General features: G+C 50.5%; 1 protein-coding gene across 1 annotated transcript in view; it reads left to right on the forward strand.

The window, feature by feature from the left end:
- PPFIA1 (PTPRF interacting protein alpha 1) overlaps positions 1 to 17,713 on the forward strand; it is a 73,103-nt gene extending 55,390 nt beyond the window's left edge. Inside the window, 12 exon segments of the mRNA XM_070457807.1 lie at positions 332 to 474; positions 1,192 to 1,361; positions 1,685 to 1,778; positions 6,192 to 6,273; positions 6,384 to 6,584; positions 8,030 to 8,092; positions 8,584 to 8,610; positions 13,259 to 13,434; positions 13,524 to 13,621; positions 15,503 to 15,678; positions 16,346 to 16,414; positions 17,315 to 17,713. Coding sequence (XP_070313908.1) covers positions 332 to 474; positions 1,192 to 1,361; positions 1,685 to 1,778; positions 6,192 to 6,273; positions 6,384 to 6,584; positions 8,030 to 8,092; positions 8,584 to 8,610; positions 13,259 to 13,434; positions 13,524 to 13,621; positions 15,503 to 15,678; positions 16,346 to 16,414; positions 17,315 to 17,527 — 1,512 coding nt within the window. The 3' untranslated portion in view covers positions 17,528 to 17,713.
- Positions 17,714 to 18,395: the final 682 nt, after the last annotated feature.

Here is an 18,395-nt window from a genome sequence, read left to right on the forward strand (position 1 = left end):
TTCATCAGGGCAGTTCGTGCCATGCAGGGTTCCTGGGGCTGGCGTCGCTCTGCTGTCCTGCCCTGCGGGGCCATCTGGTCGCTGCATTCCAGGGAGGCTCGCCTCCGTCTCTGCACTCAGTCAGGTGCTCTCGCTGCCCCACGCCCCGCTTCTCTACAAGACAGTCCTTTAAGATGGCATTAAGCTGGTACAAGGCATTTTTTTGTACTTGGCGGATAGCATAGCTAATAGATTTTCAAATATGTTTGTGGTTATAATGTAAAGCCTGTATGACTGCCTTTTTTGACACAGTCTCTTGTTAGCCAATTTTACACTTAGCTCATTCCCTCAGCTGCCAGCTCTACGGGAAGAGGTGCCAAATGAGAAGACCACCATCAAATCTGAAACCTCGAGCCCTGCCTCGCCGCGGTCCCTTCGGCTGGACCGGCTGCACACGGGGGCGCTGCGCACGGAGGACATCAGGGACGCCCGCAAGTAAGGGGCCTGCGCGCTCGTCATCAGTTTCAGGAGCCCTGCGCCTCTTCTCTTGAAAGAGTTAGAAGGATGATTTTAAAGGAATCCCACTGGGTTCGGTGCCTGTGTTTAGTGGTGAACTTCAGGTGCTGGGGGAGAAGAGCTCAGTGGCCTCACTGATTTTAGAAAACGTCTGTCTCTGCGGATTGACTCCTGTGGGAGCTTTCTTCCTGCTCTTGCTAGAGGTCTGCCCCACCCAGGGCATGTTCCTGAGGGTGATGGCCCCGTGCCTCTCAGGTTCCCTCTTGAGGGTCCCTCCCTTTTCCTCAAGGGTCTCCTCTCAGGAGACTCCATCCCCTCCTGTGACTGACACTGTCCTCATTCAGACCACCGCCTGCTGAGCTCCCGGTCGCCCTGCGGGAGGCGGGGTGCACTCGCCTCCAGGATCCTCATCACCCGCCGAGCGGTGACACTGAGGGAGGGTCGGAGCGCCCTCTGCACCAGCTGGCCTGGAGTCAAGCCCTCCCCGGGCTCCAGTCAGAGACTCTCAGCTTCCCGGGGCGGATGTCTGTGGCCGGGAGCTTGCATTGCTTGTGTGGAGTGTGGTTGGTGAAGCAGCCTCCACTGTGTGCTCGAGGTTGAGGCGCGGGTGTTGCTGGGAGGCCGGCCCCGTCAGTAGCCGTGTCGGGGTGTGGTCGCTCAAGGGCGCCGGTTAAAGGTCCTTCTCTCTCCCCGAAGCTCGACCGGCTCTCAGGATGGCCCCGGGGGCAACCCCAGCAGCAGCACCATCAGCCAGGACTCGCTGCACAAAGCCCCGAAGAAGGGCATCAAGTCCTCCATCGGCCGCCTGTTTGGCAAGAAGGAGAAGGGCCGGCCCGGACACCCCGGCAAGGAGGCGCTGGGGCCCGGTGGGTGCCTCCCCGCGGGGAGGGGGAGGGCCGCGGCGAGTCCCCCGCCCTGTCCCCACGAGGCTCCTGCCCCTCACGCTGGCATCCTCCCGGGGCAGGAGCGGAGGAGGCGTCCGTCTTCTTGGTGGGTCCATCCGCCCCGCCTGATTCAGGGTCTCCCGAGTGGCTGGGCTGCCGCCCTGGAGCGCTTTCCCGTGTGGCGGCGTCTGGTCAGAAAGTCGGCCTCTAGAGCTCTCTGCGCTGTCCTCCGGCTGTTCACAGAAACGCCTGACTTGGCCCTGCCGGTTTCCTCTTCATGTCTCAACCACTCTGCTTCTTCCTAGCTGGTGTTTCAGAGACAGAAAACTCATCTCAGGATGCCCTCGGGCTCAGCAAATTGGGAGGACAAGCTGAAAAAAATCGGAAGCTTCAGAAAAAGTAAGCTTTTTGTTTCTTGTCAACCTCGCTGAACAGTTTTCAGTTGTTCCTGGTTTTGAACTGATGTTTACTGATTGAATGTGGCATCCTGCTCTGTATGTGTGTTATCTTCCGAACACTGAACCCAAAGCCTGCCTTAAACTGCACTTTCCAGAGGACCTAGAGCATCTGGGACTTGGGAAGGACTCACACACGGGCTTTGCGTCCGCTTGGGAGGCTGTCTGACGAGGATGGGTCGTGGTTCACGCCTGAATCCTGGCTCCTCACGAGTGTGCTCTGGGGCGTGGGGAAGCTCAGCTTTCCTGTGCCTCAGTTTTCCCGTCTGTGAGATGGGGATCATTGTAGTGTGTCCCTCAAGGGCTTTTACGAGCGTCTGCTGTGCAGATACACCTGTGTAGAAGTGATGAGGTGCCTTAAGCAGTGCCGGCCCCTGAAGAGTGGCATGCCCGTGGCTGGGGGTGAGGGTGGCCCAGCGGGGACCCGCCGCCGGCTCTCGGGGGCGCTCGTGGCTGGGGGTGAGGGTGGCCCGGCGGGGACTCGCCGCCGGCTCTTGGGGGCACCCGTGGCTGGGGCTGAGGGCGGCCTGGCGGGGACTCGCCACCAGCTCTTGGGTTTGCTCCTCATGCCCGCAGGCCGACAGGAAATAGTTGCTATGTTGCCCTTTTTTCCTCTCCTCTGATAGGTTCTGTATTTTTATCTTAAAAAGACTGTTTTGTAAGCTTACTGAGTTTTGATTCTGAGCTGTCGTGGCTCCAAAGGAGGCAGTAATGGGGGAGAGCTTCCTGCAAAGGAGCTGGGTGTGGTGGTGCCCCCGTGGCAGGCAGGGAGATCGCGTGAGCACGTGTCTCTGGGTGTAGACCGTGTTCGGACCCAGGACAGGTTGCGTGTCGGGCGGCACCTCCCTGACCAGAGCCCAGGAGGTGACCGAGCCTGTCCCAGTGAGCTGACAGGTGAGCGAGAGGCCTGAGCGCCTTGTAGCCTCAGATGAGCGCGAACCTGTGCGTCAGGAAGGTGATGGTAAGGTGGAAGTCCTGGCCTCTAGACGGGGACACCGGTGGGCTCTGTGGTCGGTCTGACAGCGGGCAGAGCCGCCCGGCTGCCGTCGGGCATCCTGAGAACCAGCGGCAGCCTGGAGCCCACCGGACCCCTCCACCAGAGGCCAGTTTGCCTTTAGCCCTGGAGTTGCCTGTTAGTCTTCTTTTGTGAAATGTGCCTCATTTTAGCTCTCTTCTCAGAAACCCCAGTTTCCTTGCCTGAATAATGTTGGTGAAGTACCGAATGAAATGTCCCTGTGGTTGCTCACGACACTGTAGGAAGGGACACTCAAGTCTCTGTTCCTGTAAGTGGAAATTTGAGGAAGCCACTTAACAGCAAAATCTGACATGAATGTTGCTGTGTTTGAACTGCATAAAAATGTTTTAAAATAACTTGGGGTCACTGCCACTTGGGTTTATGAAACTTAATATGCAGACTAGGCCTTTTGCCTCCTGGGCCCGCATGAGGAGAATTTGTCCTCTGGATTTTGCTGATGTGTTTTATTTCACATCCTCATATGTAACTATCACAGGAACGCTGAGTCTGTGGCCCTGCGGCCCGCCCACCGCTGCTCCCGAAAGCTCACGTTGCACGTGGGACCCGGCGTAGTGTCCGCTGGCCGGCAGGTGTCGCCGCGTTTCATGCGCTCCCTTGCCGTTCTCAGGAGGTGTGCTCGAGCCCTCGGCGGTGTGAGGACAGAGCTCTGTTGGGCTGCTTCCCCAGCGTGTGGAGCAGGGCGTGTGTGTGGCAGGCAGGTCTCTCTGGAGCTGGGTGTCAGGGTGAGCGTCTCACTCTGCGCGTGTGCTGTATTGTCATGCGTGGCAAGTTCTGGGCTACTCTGCTGGCTTCAGAGCGAACAATTCAAAGTACAAAGGTTTTTCTGACCACAGCGGGTAATCTCAGCTCCGTCAGTCAACCCGAGACAACACTGACTTCAGGGAAAATGCCTTATCTACACATGTGAAAAAATATTCCAGTTTTCTAGAAAAAACATCACTTGAATATAGTTCAACGTTTATAGCATTATAGATGTGAGAATCAATTTGTTTCTCAAAACTACTTCTTTCTATTAAGCCCCAGTTTGTCTCAAAGGTATTCTTTTAATTGCTGAGTTTACACAGCCAGTGCATCCACTTTCAGAGAGCTTTTGAGGGTTGGTGAATCTCAGATTTCCACGTTCTGTGGAAACTCCCAGAGAGAGCACGGCGGGCACAGCAGGTGCTGGAAGTGCTGCGAGGAGTGGGGGCCACGGCCGCCGGGATGGTCCACGTCCCTGTGGGTCGCCGCGGCGTCCTGGGTGTGCGGGGACTCGCCCCCGGCCTCACGTGCCTCTGCTCTGACTGCTGTCTTTCCTCTTCCCCTTGGTAGACACTGTCGGGCGCCAGCTCGCAGGGGAAGCCGAATCAGCAGGTCTGCTGGGCTGTGTGTGTCCCAAAGCCTCCCCGTGCGGCTCGGCCCAGCTCCAGGCTCTGAGCCGAGCAGCGCTGCAGGAGTGGGGGGCGGTATTGGTAAAGTGGAGCCCAGCGATCCCTCGTGGGAGGCGCTGGGCTGGGCGGACGGTCAGGCTCAGAAAACAGGGCCAAACCTGTTGTCCGGGTGGTGCCACGCATGTAGCGTTTGATGAGCAGAAGCTCACACAGCCATCTTCTTAGGAAAGACAGCTTGACCATGGTGCTCATATCCTGCTTTAAAGTGTCCATTGTCAAAAAATAAAATAAAAAATAAAGTGCCCATTGTCGTCCGCAGATGGCGAGGCTTTCTTTCCGACACATCTGTTCCCCATAGAATTCACCGTATTTCCGAAGGTCTTTCTCCTGTGACTCTAATTTTAAGGCAAGGAAGCAGGCCACGCCAGTTTACTGCTAGAGTGCGTGTTTTACTGAATTGCACTTGGGGCCTCGAGTTTGGCCCTCGAGGGGGCAGAGGCAGCCCCAGCTCAGTGGCCCGCCGTGCCGCCCGAGCGGAGCTGGCGCAGCGCTCCGCAGGGCAGGCGGCCCCCAGGCTCGCCTCTCAAGCCGGCTCTATGAAGCGAGGCTTCAGCTGAGAGTGAGCTGGTGACAGCAGGCGATGCAGTATCTTATAGCCAAGGAAGGAAATAAACCCCAGCAGAAGCCAGGCAAGTCTTCCGTTTGCTTCTGGATGGTGGTTGTGGTTGGAACGTGAACTCCAAAGTGGTATATGCCTCGTTCCCCTGGGATATGGGAATTTTATAAGTTTGCCTTTTTAAAAAACTCTCCTTGAGCTATTAAGAAGCTTCCCTGGTAGCTCAGATGGTAAAGTGTCTGCCTGCAATGTGGGAAACCTGGGTTCGATCCCTGGGTCAGGAAGATCTCCTGAAGAAGGAAATGGTAACCCACTCCAGTACTCTTGCCTGGAAAATTCCATGGATGGAGGAGCCTGCTAGGCTGCAGTCCATGGGGTCGCAAAGAGTCAGACACGACTGAGCGAATTCACTTTCACTCTCACTTTTTGAGCTATTAAGATACATGTTCTGTTTTCTGGTATAATTACTCCTAGAAAATATAATATTTACTATTGTAGGAAACCTAAAGTTGACTTAAAGGAACAGTTACTTGAAATTTTATGTGAAATATTTCGAGCTTTAACCACACATAGACGTCATAGTCTTAAGTGAAGTCTGATGCTATGTGAGTATATTGAAAAGCCGCTTCAGGGGTGTATCTTCAGGGGATTCCCGAGCAGTCCAGTAGCTAGGACTCTGCACTTGCCCTGCAGGGGCCTGGGGTTTGATCCCTGGTTGGAGAACGAGGGTCCTCCAGGCCATATGGTGGCACAGCCAAAAAAGAGTAACCAGGGTCTTAATTTAGCACAGAGGCCATTAGCTGAACAGCGTTGTAGGAGAGAAACAGCCCTGTCCGCCCCTTTGCTAGCGTGCCGGGTTAGAGCGTCCTGTGTTGAAAGTCTGCGTTGCTCTGTGTGTGTCTGTTGTGAAATGCTCTGCGTCCCTGAAGCTTTCTCAGGCACAGGCTCCTCTGCTCAGACCCCGCTGTGGTTGCCTCTTCTACAGATCCGCCCTCACTGTTTAGAGAGGGAAGAGTGGATATGTTTTTCCTTGACTATGCTACCTTGGTTGTGCAGACTCCTGAATTCTTTAAGCTTGGCAGTAACTCCTTCATCCTGGAAGGAGGTGGTTCTGTAGGGAATTGCGGGGACTCCTTCAGCATTTCCTGACTCGGGTATTCTTTGTGATAGGTCTGAGCTGCCACTGAGTAAAGGGTCTAGAAGATTAAAGGAGCTTGATGAGATACGTACTGTTTCACTTTTAAACATGTATGAAGGGAATAAATACTTAGGCTAACTTGTTTACATCCGTGTGTACCGGTGATTCTTGAATTTTGAATGTCTCATTATTTGCAGGCACGAGTTGCTCGAGGAAGCCCGGAGACAAGGCTTGCCTTTCGCACAGTGGGACGGGCCTACTGTTGTGGTCTGGCTGGAGGTGTGTGAGCGCCCCCCCGCCCCTGCCCCCACCCGCACCCCCGCCCTGGGCTGGTGTGTCGGTCCCTCTGAGCCACGCCTAACCTCCTGCCTCCTGTCCCCCGTCCCCAGCTCTGGGTCGGGATGCCGGCCTGGTACGTGGCTGCTTGCCGAGCCAACGTGAAGAGCGGCGCCATCATGTCCGCCCTGTCGGACACGGAGATCCAGCGTGAGATCGGCATCAGCAACCCGCTGCACCGGCTGAAGCTGCGGCTGGCCATCCAGGAGATCATGTCCCTGACCAGCCCCTCCGCCCCGCCCACGTCCAGAACGGTACGCCGCCCCGCTTCCATAGGGAGCGTTCGCCCCCCGATTGTGTCGCTTCCGAGGTTCTCTCTACAGACATCCACTGTTCCAGCTTAAAGTTCTAGCGTTCCAAACCATGACAGCTTTTCATTTGCGGTAGTTGTATTGTTAAAAGATGGATTATTAAATACTTCAAACTGTTTTTGTAGCAGCTGGGCTACAGTGGCATTGTAATAGAGAAATGGGAGTCTTTGAAAACATAAAAATGGGACTTTTTGAAAATGTGAAAATTGTAAAAAAGGAAGTTTTTGAAAATATATTTTAAAAAATGTAAATATAAATGTCAAGAAAGTGAAAGAGAAAAGGCTGAACCCGCGGGCTGCGTTATCTTCCCCTCATCTGACTTGTGCAGCCTGTCCGCTTTGGGAGGCGCAAATCCTGGGCTCTCGGGGGTTTAAGAGTCCGTACATCTGCCAGTTCACACCACGTCGTATCGTGCTTATCCACGTTTCCTCCACGGGGGAAGACCTTGGAAGTCCTGTAAGAGGGTCCTCCTAGTTGGAAAACTTAAAACGAATCTGGTGGAAACGTGGGTTGCTGCCAGGGGATGAGGGCCGGCCTGCTCCTCATTTCTCGAGTGCAGACTCAGGACACAGCTCAGTCCCCACGCTCGGTGTATCCACCCTGGAGAGGAGCCCTGGCGAGGAGACGCGGCCCCCCAGGCGCACCTGCCCTGAGGAGCAGGTGGGGCCTGTCTTCTGTGTCTCTAAGTGTGCGCGTGACGGTGGTGAGCTCAGGCCGCACAGATGCGCCTGTTCTCAGCATACCAGCATATCCGCTCTGCTCTCTGAGCCCCGGAGGGTTCACCAGAGCCACCTCTTGAGAAATGAAGGCGCTGAGGGTTCCCTGGAGATTCTATAAAGTGTCTCAGGAAAGGGAGCTTCTTAGGAGTTGAGTTAAATGGGTGGTGCCCTCACCGTGAGGAGCCTGCTTGCCCCCCGGGGGCTCAGCTGTCTTGGCTGGTGATGCCGCGGAGTGCCGTTGCCGGGGCGGGGCCCCCGCAGCTTCCTCTGACAGAGAGAGACCCAGTCCCCGGCGGGCACCTTCTCAGGGCCGTCCCCCCAGAACCGAGAGCGGGCTGCTGAGCTCCGTCTGGGTGAGACCCTTTAAGCACGTCGCACTGGGCGTTCCTTGAGCGTTCCTCGCTGCTCTCAGACGTGGGCAGCGTGCTCTGTTCTCTCGCGGTCTCGCCTGGCTCAGGCGGTCAGCACGCAGACGAGGCGCTTGGGCCTCTCTCCGTGTGGCTGGGGAGCAGTGCTGGGGGTGCTTCCAGGTGCCGGGGCTGACGCGGGGCGGTGGGGGGCCGGCCTCTGCCCCCGCCCGCATCTCCGGCCCCGGCTCACGTGTCTGCCGCCTCTCCTCCCTGTCACTGCTGCCCTTGCCTGGATGTGGCCGGCCACGGGCCCCCCTAGACCACAGGAAATGTCTGGTTAACGCACGAGGAGATGGAGACGCTCACGGCCACGCCGCACACGGTCAGTCCCGGCCCCGCGCTCGTCTCCCTCCCCGCGCGGCCCCGGGTCAGGGCGGTGCCGTTCCTGGCCCTTTTGTGGAAAACAGAAATGTCATTTCATATTCAGTTGTTCTGGATAAGTATCTCTCTTAGGTATTAGTTAAATGTACAAACAGTCCGTATTTTGTCTTGTGTTGTATTTGTTTCAGGAACTTTAAGTTCCTAGACTCACTCCCTGTAGAATAGACTCGATGCCTGTCTCCTTCCCGGGAGACCGCAGTTGACCCTGGGGCCTAGTGTTCTCTTTTTGGGGTGTGCCTGCCGGGGGCGGGGGGCTGCTCTTTGCACGAAGTGTTGGGTCGTGGCCCTCGCATGACTCTGCCTGCCGCTCTGCGCTGTGACCCCTGTCTCTCCGGGTGCAGTTGCCCTCCCCCGCAGAGTGAGCCTGCTCGTGTCCCCGCTCACCGGTACTAATGGTTCTGTTCTTTTGCATCCCTAACCACGTAACACCAGGAGGATGAGGAGGGAAGCTGGGCTCAGGTTGGAGACTTTCTATAATGTATTCTTCACTATATATACAGCAACAAAAAGAGTTGGAGGTTGAGAACTTGTAATTTACTTTCCTTGACGTTTTCAGCATCTTGATTTAGTCAGAATACTACTAATGGTTTGAAAGCATTAGCCATGCAAAGCACAGGATTAAAGAGTACGTCTCATGGACAACTTTGAACATTTCTGGCAGTTAATTCTCCTGGACATAAATCACTTTGTTTGACACATGTTCTTTCCTGCAAAGCCCCGTGGCTTCGGCGGCTACTTGGGTGATGTATTTCAGTCCTGGTGGGGTAGCGTTAGTTATGAGATCAGCTAATGAGAAAATCATGTTTTAATAAATTTCCAACCGAAGAGTTGCCATAGAGACTCTGCCTCTGTCGGTATTTACTGGACTGTCCTAATCCTGTGTTCCAGAGTCCTTCCTACTGATGGAATTCTCGGAAGTTGAGCCCACTGCTGCTCAATGCACATGTTGAATTTTTAGTTCCCCAGTTCAACTCAAAAACAAAAGCTCTGTCACAACTGTTTTGCAACCTTGCTTTGAGACAGTTTGATTAAAAACAGTGATTTTCCTACCTGTGATCCCACAGACTTTGTTCTGTGACACCTGACAATTCAAAAGTCTACCAGGTGTGGGCAGGAGCTCGCCTGAGGGGCTCACTAGTGGCAATGCTGTGTATGGACGCTGAAAAGATACCTATGTAACCAAAAAAGCAAAGGAATTCTGAATCAGAGTGTTCCTGACTACAAACTGACAGTTGTAACACCCATTTCCCTCTATTTGTGCTTCTGAAGTAAAGCCAATTGTGTCACTTTTAACAGAAGAGGAAAGTAGCTTTAATATGATTCTGTGAACTCCCCCACCCCTTGACCTAGCTATTCTGTGCCACTGCTTCAGATAAATATCCTCATTGATTATTTAACCCAGTCAGTAATGACCATCAGTGAATTTAAAAGAGCGCATTTCACAACTACTTAAATATCAGTGTATTTTACACTAAGAGGCAGAACTTTGCCTGCATCATGGGAATTAAACTGACATGTAAATTAAGCTGAGCTTTTGCTTTTTGCAATGGAAATACAAACAAGGATGAGCCATGCCAGTGACACCGGAATTGCTAAGTTTTGGTCTTCAGCGTACGCAAGGACCCCTTTCTGTGAAGCCGTCAAGGGCAGATGGGGTAGCCTGCGTCTCCCCTGTGCTGGCACACGGTGACCTGTTCCTGAGCCGAAGGGAAGTTTGAGATGGCCTCGGGCTCCCGGGAGGAAGACATCAAGGTGTGGTCAGAGCCTTCGATGTCTTAATTTAGCCAGTAGCATCTCCCAGGTGTCTGCATAGGACTGTGATACCCACTGGTGGTACTGGATTGAACAGGATCCATGCCATCACTCTCACCTTGTTCAGAGTTCAGAAAATTGATTTGTGTTTGTGACCATTTCAGTGATGGAAAAATAGACCCTACAGAGTCTCTTCTGCCCCAAATGTTCTCTGATCATGAGAGCGCCCTGTTGTGTGCTTTTTTCCCCCAGGCTGGGATGACAGCCCAGGAAATGTGGGTGTCCCTGGGGCTGAGCCTGATCCACCCAGGAACTTACATTATCGACCACTAAAGTGTGAATAGAGCATATAATGAGTGAACAAAAATGAGGAGATGTCTGCTTCCATGGAATTCTCTACTTAGAAATGTCTTTGCATTTTGTGTCTATTTAAAAAAACATAATCAGCAAGTAGGAAAATAATACCAGATATTCATGCTATAAATGTCAGGCCTATGAGATGAGAGTTGTAATTGAAAGAGTGAAAATGTGATATTGTGATGATGTCTAAAAATGTTTCGTGTTTTATTTCCACTCATGATTATTTATAGAAGTTTATTTTCTATTAGAAAGTCTTTTTTTTTATTATTATTAGAACTTGACTGTTCTTGTTGGAGTTTGAGTTATTCCTTCTAGCTTCGTTGGTGTAAATAATAGATTAGAGGCTGTATTTTTGAGACAGAACGTGGTGGTAGTCGAGAGGTGTTATTTCCAAGGATTCCATAGCGTAGAGAATTCCTCAGAACATAGCTTAGTCTTCTTGGACTGAAGAACATCAGGTGCCTTCTTTGGAATGAGTGTATACACATGTCACGTGTTTATTTTCATTGTGCAGACCTTGCACATGTTCCATTAGCTCTATCCCTGAGGATTTCATTGGTTTTGATGACATTATAATAAAGCATAGTCTTCAAATTTTCAATTTCCGGTTTATTTCTAGTATTTAGAAATACAGTGCATTCTCGTATGTTGACCTCGTACCCTGCAACTTTGCTGAAGTCACTTTCATGCTTGTAACTGTTTTGTCAGTTGGTCTTCCATGTTAATCATCAGGTCATCAGCAAATACGGTTGTATTACCTTTTCAATCCATAGGATTTCGATTTCTTTTTTGTGTCTTGTTACGGTGGCGAGGAGTTCCAGTACAGAGTTGGATAGAAGCCATGAGAGCATACATCCTTGCTTTCTTCCTGATCTTCGGAGGAAAGCACCATGTGATGTCAGCTCTGCATGTTTTGTAGATGCTGTTATGAGGTTGAGGCAGTTTTCTTCTGTTCCTAGATTGCTAAGATTTCCATATATCAATGATGACTATTGTCAGATGCCTTTTCTCTTATCTTTTGGGGTGATACTGTGATTTTTATTTTCAGCCCGTTGACGTGGTGAGTCTCACCGATTGTTTTCAAGCGTTGGCCCGACCCTCTGTTCCTGGGGTAAACCCTGCTTGTCACCTCGTCTTGTGCTTGTGATGGATTATGACTCCCTGATGGGTCATTGAGGAACTCTGCGTCCTTGTCTGCGAGGACATGGGTGTTCCTGGAATGTTTGTCTTGTTCTTGGTATCAGGAGAGTTCTGGCCTCAGAATGAGTTAGATGTTCTTTCCTTCACTATTTTGGAATGGCTTGTGTAGAACTAGTATTTTCTGCATAAATGCTTGTTAGGATTCACTAGTAAAGCCACTTAGGGTAGAGATTTTGTACGTGTGGTTAAATAAGAAGATTTCTGACTACAAATTCGAGTTTTGATAGATGCAGGTTATCTGTTTCTCGCTGAATGGCTTTCAAAGGCTGTGTCTTAGGGTATTTTATCCAAGTTGCCTAAAGTTGTTCACAGTTTACCCCACGCTTTCCGTGTCTGTAGGATCTGTACTGTCGTCCCCTCTTTCATTCTGGATACTGGTGGTTTATGTCTTCTCTTTTTTTCTCGATCACTGTGCTTTGTCAATTTTATTGATATTTATGAAGAACCTGATTTTAGTTTTTTCGTTTCATTTTGTTTCTCTGGTTCCTGTTTCATTTATTTTTGCCCTTTCATTTTCTTCTTTCTGCTTGCTGTGGATTTCATTTATTTTTTCTTATAAGTTTTTTAAGATAGAGTCTTAGATTATTGATTTACAATCTCTACATTTGTGTAAGTATTTAATATTATCAGTTTCCCTCCAGGTACTGATTTAGCTGTGTCCTGTAGCTTTTTAGTATATTGTATATTCACTTTTATTCACTTCAAAATATTTCCCACTTCACTTGTGATTCCTTCTTTGACACATGAATTATTTAGAAATAAGCTAATTTCCTGATGTTTGGGAGATTCCTGGATATCAGTGTCTTTTTAATTTCTAATTTAATTCTGTTGAGATCAGAAAACATACTTTGTATGATTTTAGTCACTCTAAGTATGCTGAGATTTGTCTGTCTTTTGAAGAGTGTTCCATATCCCCTTGAAAAGACTGTTATCACGCTGCTGTTGGAGGGAGAATTCTGTAGAACGTCAGTCAGGCCAAGTTGGCTGACAGTGCTGTCTAAGAGGGCTTCCCTGCTGGCTCAGATGGCAGTGTGGGAGGCCTGGGTTTGATCCCTGGGCTGGGAAGATCCCCTGGAGGAGGGCATGGCAACCCACTCCAGTGTTCTTGCTGGAGAATTGTTTAAAGGCTTCTACATCCTTCCTGATCTTGGTTGGTTGTCTGTTTTGGCTTCCTTGTTCAGTCAGTTACTGAGTAACTCAGAGGAAGATTGAGGTCCCTGACTGTAACTGTGGGTCTGTCTTTTTCTTCTTTCAGTCCATTTAGTTATTGTTTTCCTTATCTCTTTTTTTAAAACCTGTTTTTCATTTCACTTAACTATGAAATTAGCAGATGTTTTGCTAGAGAAATTTAGAAAACAAAATGTTGAAAATAAAATTAAAGCCAGCCAGAGATACTTTTAGAGAGTAGAGTTATGTTGATCCTTCAAACTTGTTCATGAGTCGTGGCTATTCTTTGTTGATATATTATTATATATAAAAGCTATTTCAAAAAATTAATGTGTAGTCAGTTACAGTTTTATCATGGTTTGGTAAATAGGTTAAATTTATTAATACAGATGAGTCATAGACTTTTAATGGTATAATTTTTTTGTATAAAACTTTGCCAGCAAATTTAAAAGGTAGCAAATAAAAGATCAAATTATTTTGAAGTTATGAACAACAATGTTGTCTTTAGCTTAGCCTTTGAGAATATGTAATTGTTCAAAAATCCATTTTCAAGATGATTTAAATGGCCCTTGTGACAGTTTCCATGGGTTTTGTTCCTGAATTAACCATCCTTAGTTACTGAAAGCAGACCCTCGCGTACGGGGACATGAGCCACGAGCGGATCGGCACCGAGTGAGTGCCCAGCCTGGGCCTCCCACAGTACCGCAGCTACTTCATGGAGTGCCTTGTGGACACACGGGTGCTTGACCACTGGACCAAGAAAGACCTTTGCGGACAACTGAAAATGGTTGATAGCTTTCACAGGTCAGTCAGTGCAAGTAGTTCTTACTAGTTGGCTGAGAGATGTTTGCCTGTGGCCAGGTCTAAATTTTTTCTTTTTCTCTTGGAAACAGAAACAGTTTGCAGTGTGGAATTGTGTGCCTGTGAAGATTGAATTATGACCGAAAAGAACTGGAAAGGAAAAGAGAAGAAAGCCAGAATGAACTGAAAGGCTAGTACAGTCCTACTTCTCGCTTCCCAGTGTATAAGCACCTCAGTGATTTCCTACTGGAAAGAACAATTCAGGAAATGCTTTCTGTGGAGAAAACACACCTCGAATCGTTACAGAGTGGGGGATGGAAGGGAGTGTGTTTGAGATCGTCCTCCGTGGCCCGAGAGCTTGGGCTCTGTCCTTGGGCTCACGTCGGCCTGCAGGTCGTGTGTCTTGAGGTGAGAGCATTTCCCACGACTCCCCTCGCTGTGCCGTGTGTCCTGTTCGCACAAATGCTGCCGCACGCTACAGGTAACTCCGGAGCCAAGGAGAGCACGGCCTGCTCTGCACGCTCTAAGTGGGAAGGACACTGCTCTGGCCTCGTCAGAGGACTCGAGGAGGCAGCGTGGTCCTCTGCCCAGGCCAAGGGAGTGGCCTTGAAGCTGGATGGGAGCGTCTCAGCTGGGGAGGGTGGGGGCGGAGGCATTTCAGCTACACGGCAGGTGGGGAGGCCGGAGGGGCCACGGGCTGTCCATGCAGGGTCTCCCTGGAGGGGTGCCTCTAAGCGCCTGAGTGCAGTGGAGCGATTTTAAATAAAGTGTTAGCTGGAGGACTTCCCTGGTGGTCCAGTGGGTTAGAATCATCCGCCTGCTAATGCAGGGGACATCAGTTTGATCCCTGGTCTGGGAAGATCCCATCCGCCACGAGGCAGATAAGCCCTCATGCCCGCGACCTGGACTCCACAACAAGGGAAACCGTCGCAATGCAAAGCCGCCCATGATGACTGGAGAAAGTCTGCACACAGCACCAAAGACCCATCACAGCCAAAAATGAATAAAATAAATTTTCAATAAGGATATTAGCCATTAAGCTCAGTGTAAGACCTCCCAGAATGTTCAGAAAATAGATCATTGATAGCAGTAACAGTAACAAAACTTATTGAACGAGGCCAGGTACCTTCATAGGTTCATTCACTTAATCCTTACTATAGCCCTGTGCATGTAAGTGCCGTTTTCATCTCCAGTTTTTACTAAGAAGGAAAGTAAAGATAAAAATACGGTTGGGGAGATGGTCCATTAAAAGCTCATCTTGGTGTGATTGAGTTCATTTGAATCATGAAAAAACCAGGAGCCAACATTTACGCAGACAAGGGCATTGGAAGTGAAAGCTGTGCGTCTGTCTCGTTTGTTTTCTGAATCCATTCTGAACCTTTTTACACTTGACACACGCTGTCTTTGAAAGTCATTGGTGATCAGCTGGATATATTTTTAGCACTCTACTAGAGGAAATTTTGTAACTTATTACTTAACTAAGATCTTCCCCCCACACACAGATCTCTAATATACTGGACAATATCTTTACGTTTCTCTCTTTTTAAAATGAGACAACAAAAATGACTTGAAGAAAAAAGGCTTCAAGATTATAAATGAGAGGTTTATGTTGAATTGAGCAAGGTGTCCAGATATGGTACTGAGTCCTTTTTGTGATGGGAAAAAAGTACATCAACAAACATTCAAAAAAAAAAAAAGACACTCAAGTCTGTGTCTGAAACATGTTCCTGCCTGGTGTGCGTTCACGTTCTTGTGTGTGCTTTCCTTTCTGATACCTGGATCCTCATTCTCTGTTCCCTGGAAATGCACATGATTGCTTCATCTCTCTGGGACTCGCTTGAGGAATGAGTTCTAGTGGGACAGTCTCCGTTAGGATGGAGAGGGGCCGGGACGTCAGTGTCCAAGCACAGCAGGTTGGCTGCCTGCGGAGCCGTGCCCCCGGCCCTTGGGGGGGTCCTGGCTTTCGTCAGGAGCTGAGGGTCAGCATCACGTAGGACTCCTTTGCCGCGGCTGCAGGTGCACGAGGGGAAAACAGCTTTCTGAGGCTCCTTTCCAAATTTGTTCCCTGCAGACGTGCTGGTTTGGAGCAACGACCGAGTGATCCGCTGGATCCTCTCCATTGGCCTCAAGGAATACGCGAACAACCTTGTCGAGAGCGGCGTGCACGGGGCGCTGCTGGCCTTGGACGAGACGTTTGACTTCAATGCGCTGGCCCTCTTGTTACAGATCCCCACGCAGAACACACAGGTGCGACCAGCCGCACTCGGGCCCAGCAAGCAGGCTGTCTCCCGGTGCAGATGCACAGCTGGCTCCCCAAACGGAGACCAAACCTGACCCCTCAGACAGCTGGTCCCCTTGTTGCTCACCAAGTCCCTCACGGGATAGTCCACAGTCAGAGACGCTTCATGCCTCGTGTTCGTGCCTGCCCACTTTTCATTCTCTGTCGGAAGCACGAGAGTCTTTCATAAAACGGGGAGCTTTCCTTCACGGCGGTGTGCTGTGAGTGACATGTACTTAGTTCTCGGTGGACAGAGATGACTCTGTGTGTGCCACATGAAGGCTTTATTAATCCTGCTTCCGGGGGAAATTGCCCTGTGTGCTTCTGTTTGACTCGTGGGCTCACTTGAGAATGGGGGGACTTTTTTGTTCTTCTTCAGAAGGCTGTGTATCTTGTGTCAGCACCGTGATCTCTCCACCAGCCCACAGGGCACACTTTGCCTGTAATTTCCAAGAGACCCCGGCTCCCTCTTCTCATCACCCCCTCCGTAGACACCGCGTTAAACCCCTGACTTCAAACAATGTCACAGTTGAATTTTTTTTTAAAGTCTTGGTTTAAAAAACAGTTGTGATGTGCTGATGTTCAAATGAGATTGTTGAAAGTTTTAGGGTAAGTGCTGTTTCTTTATCATTTCAGGCTCGTGCTGTCTTGGAAAGAGAGTTTAACAACCTCTTGGTCATGGGAACCGACAGAAGGTTTGATGAAGTAAGTTTTCAGCTTGATCTTCCAAGTTGCCTTAGTGTAGATTACTCTGTCGCACTTGTGTGAGCCATGTGGCCATGGTGTCTCTTCTGAAGGTGGGCGTAGTTAACCTCACAAGTCAGGCTTTGCTCCCAAACGTTTGTTAACAGGTGAGTCACTTAGAAACTAGTGTCTTCAGTAAGATGAGACAGTGGGTTAGTTTCTGTTTTGGGATTTTTGTGGGTTTTTTTACTATTTAAGTTTTAGTCTCTCTCAAAATTATTTTATATTGAAACGTTGGTTTCTGCTTAGGAATGGTGTCTGTGAGTTGTGTTTCGGGGAGCAACTGGATGGCCTTACCCTATTCTAGGGCCCGTGTACTTGGGGGACTGTTTCATAAGTGTATTGAAAACACACAAAACATTAATTTCCCCTGACACACAACCGTGACTCGTTCAGTCCCACACTGTAGTTCTTCTCTTCATTGGACCTTAAGGAGACGCGAGTTTGACAAGGAGAATCGGACAGCTGAAGAAGCATCCATGGGCTCTGTTCCAGTGTGAGACAGAACTGGTTACAGCTTGAAAATGTTTCCATGGCAAATGACAGTGTGTTGTATTATATAGCAAGAGGTGATTTCTCCAAAATGAGAAGTGAAACCTGCTAACTGTCAGGAGGAATGTCCATCAGGGCAACGGGCGGTCCAGTTAGGGTGCAGTCAGGGTCCTGGCACGCGTGTTAGCCACCCTTGCCACGCTCCTCTGTTCCCAGTTTGGGCAAATCAGCCACATGGTCATCGTGAATGGGGTGAAATACACGTGGACAAAAGTGCAGTAGCAAACTCAGCCATTTAAGGGGCTGGTGGCTTTGGTTTTTGTCCTTTGTTTTAAAATCTGTCTTGTTTTCTGTCCTGTAGTTTCCAAGGACGATGATAAAAGCTTTAGGAGGGCGCCTTCTTGGAGGAAAACATTCAGACCACAGGATGTCTGTGGCTCAGCTGCTGCGTGCGCAGAGACTCTGCCCGCAAACCACCGGGTCCCGTCCTCACTGTCCTCGCCCTCGGTGCAGCCAAAGAAGATGCAGCTGGACGGTAGGTGGCAGGTCGGGCGGCGGGCGCGGCCCGGGCCAGAATGCTGACAAGCTGGAGGGGCCTGCTTCCCAGGTTACGGGGCTGTTCAGTGCCGTTGCATGCCCGAGGGTCAGTGTTCTCCAGTGAATCCTAACATCTGTTTATAAATGTTTAACAGTCATGCTTTTTTTTCCCAAGTTCTTGTCTGGTTGAATATTAGCATATTCTTGCAACTAATAAAACTAAGGCTCGTGTATGTTCTCAGAGCATTAGATTGACACCCGTGCTTGTAAAGATGTGTGTGTGGCCAGCAGCGCTCAAGAGCTCTTTCACAGAACAGCAGGGCCGCTCTCAGGCCACACCGGTCACCCCTCAAGACTCTCCGCATTGGGAGGGTGGCCGAGTCCCTGTGAGCGACAGCAGCGTCCCCCTTCCCGTCCTCACTGTCCCCACCCTCGGGCCCCTGCACACTGTCAGTCGATGGGGCGAAGGAAGAAGGTGAGGCCGAGAGAGGTCCTCCCCCGAGTTCGGCCGGGCCGTAAGTACACCGGCCTGGCAGTTGTCCTTTCACACCCAGCTCTGGTTTTCCCTCTGACAGCCTCTCTGCCAGAGAACGCTGTTGGTTCAGGCTGGGTGCTCAGGGCCGCTGTGTCCCCACTTGATGGCAAGACAGACGGCCAGACAGCCTGGGCCGGGCTCAGGCTCTGTGGCTCAGATGCCTTGTGCACACGCCCCCCACGCCCCCAGGGTCCTGTCCGTGACAGCGGCATCTCAGTGGCTCCTTTCTCCCCGGTTGGCTGTGCCGGCCACACTGGGGGATCCCAGAGGGAGTGTGCGCTCACCCCGTGGGAGCGGGGCCTGGAGGGTGTCTTTGGTGCCATTTTGTTCCTGTTATTAGCCCTTCCCATGAGTAGATTTATAAGCTTTGCTCTCACT

The sequence above is a fragment of the Odocoileus virginianus genome, chromosome 28 (assembly GCF_023699985.2).
Source record: "Odocoileus virginianus isolate 20LAN1187 ecotype Illinois chromosome 28, Ovbor_1.2, whole genome shotgun sequence".
NCBI classification, from domain to species: Eukaryota; Metazoa; Chordata; class Mammalia; order Artiodactyla; family Cervidae; genus Odocoileus; species Odocoileus virginianus.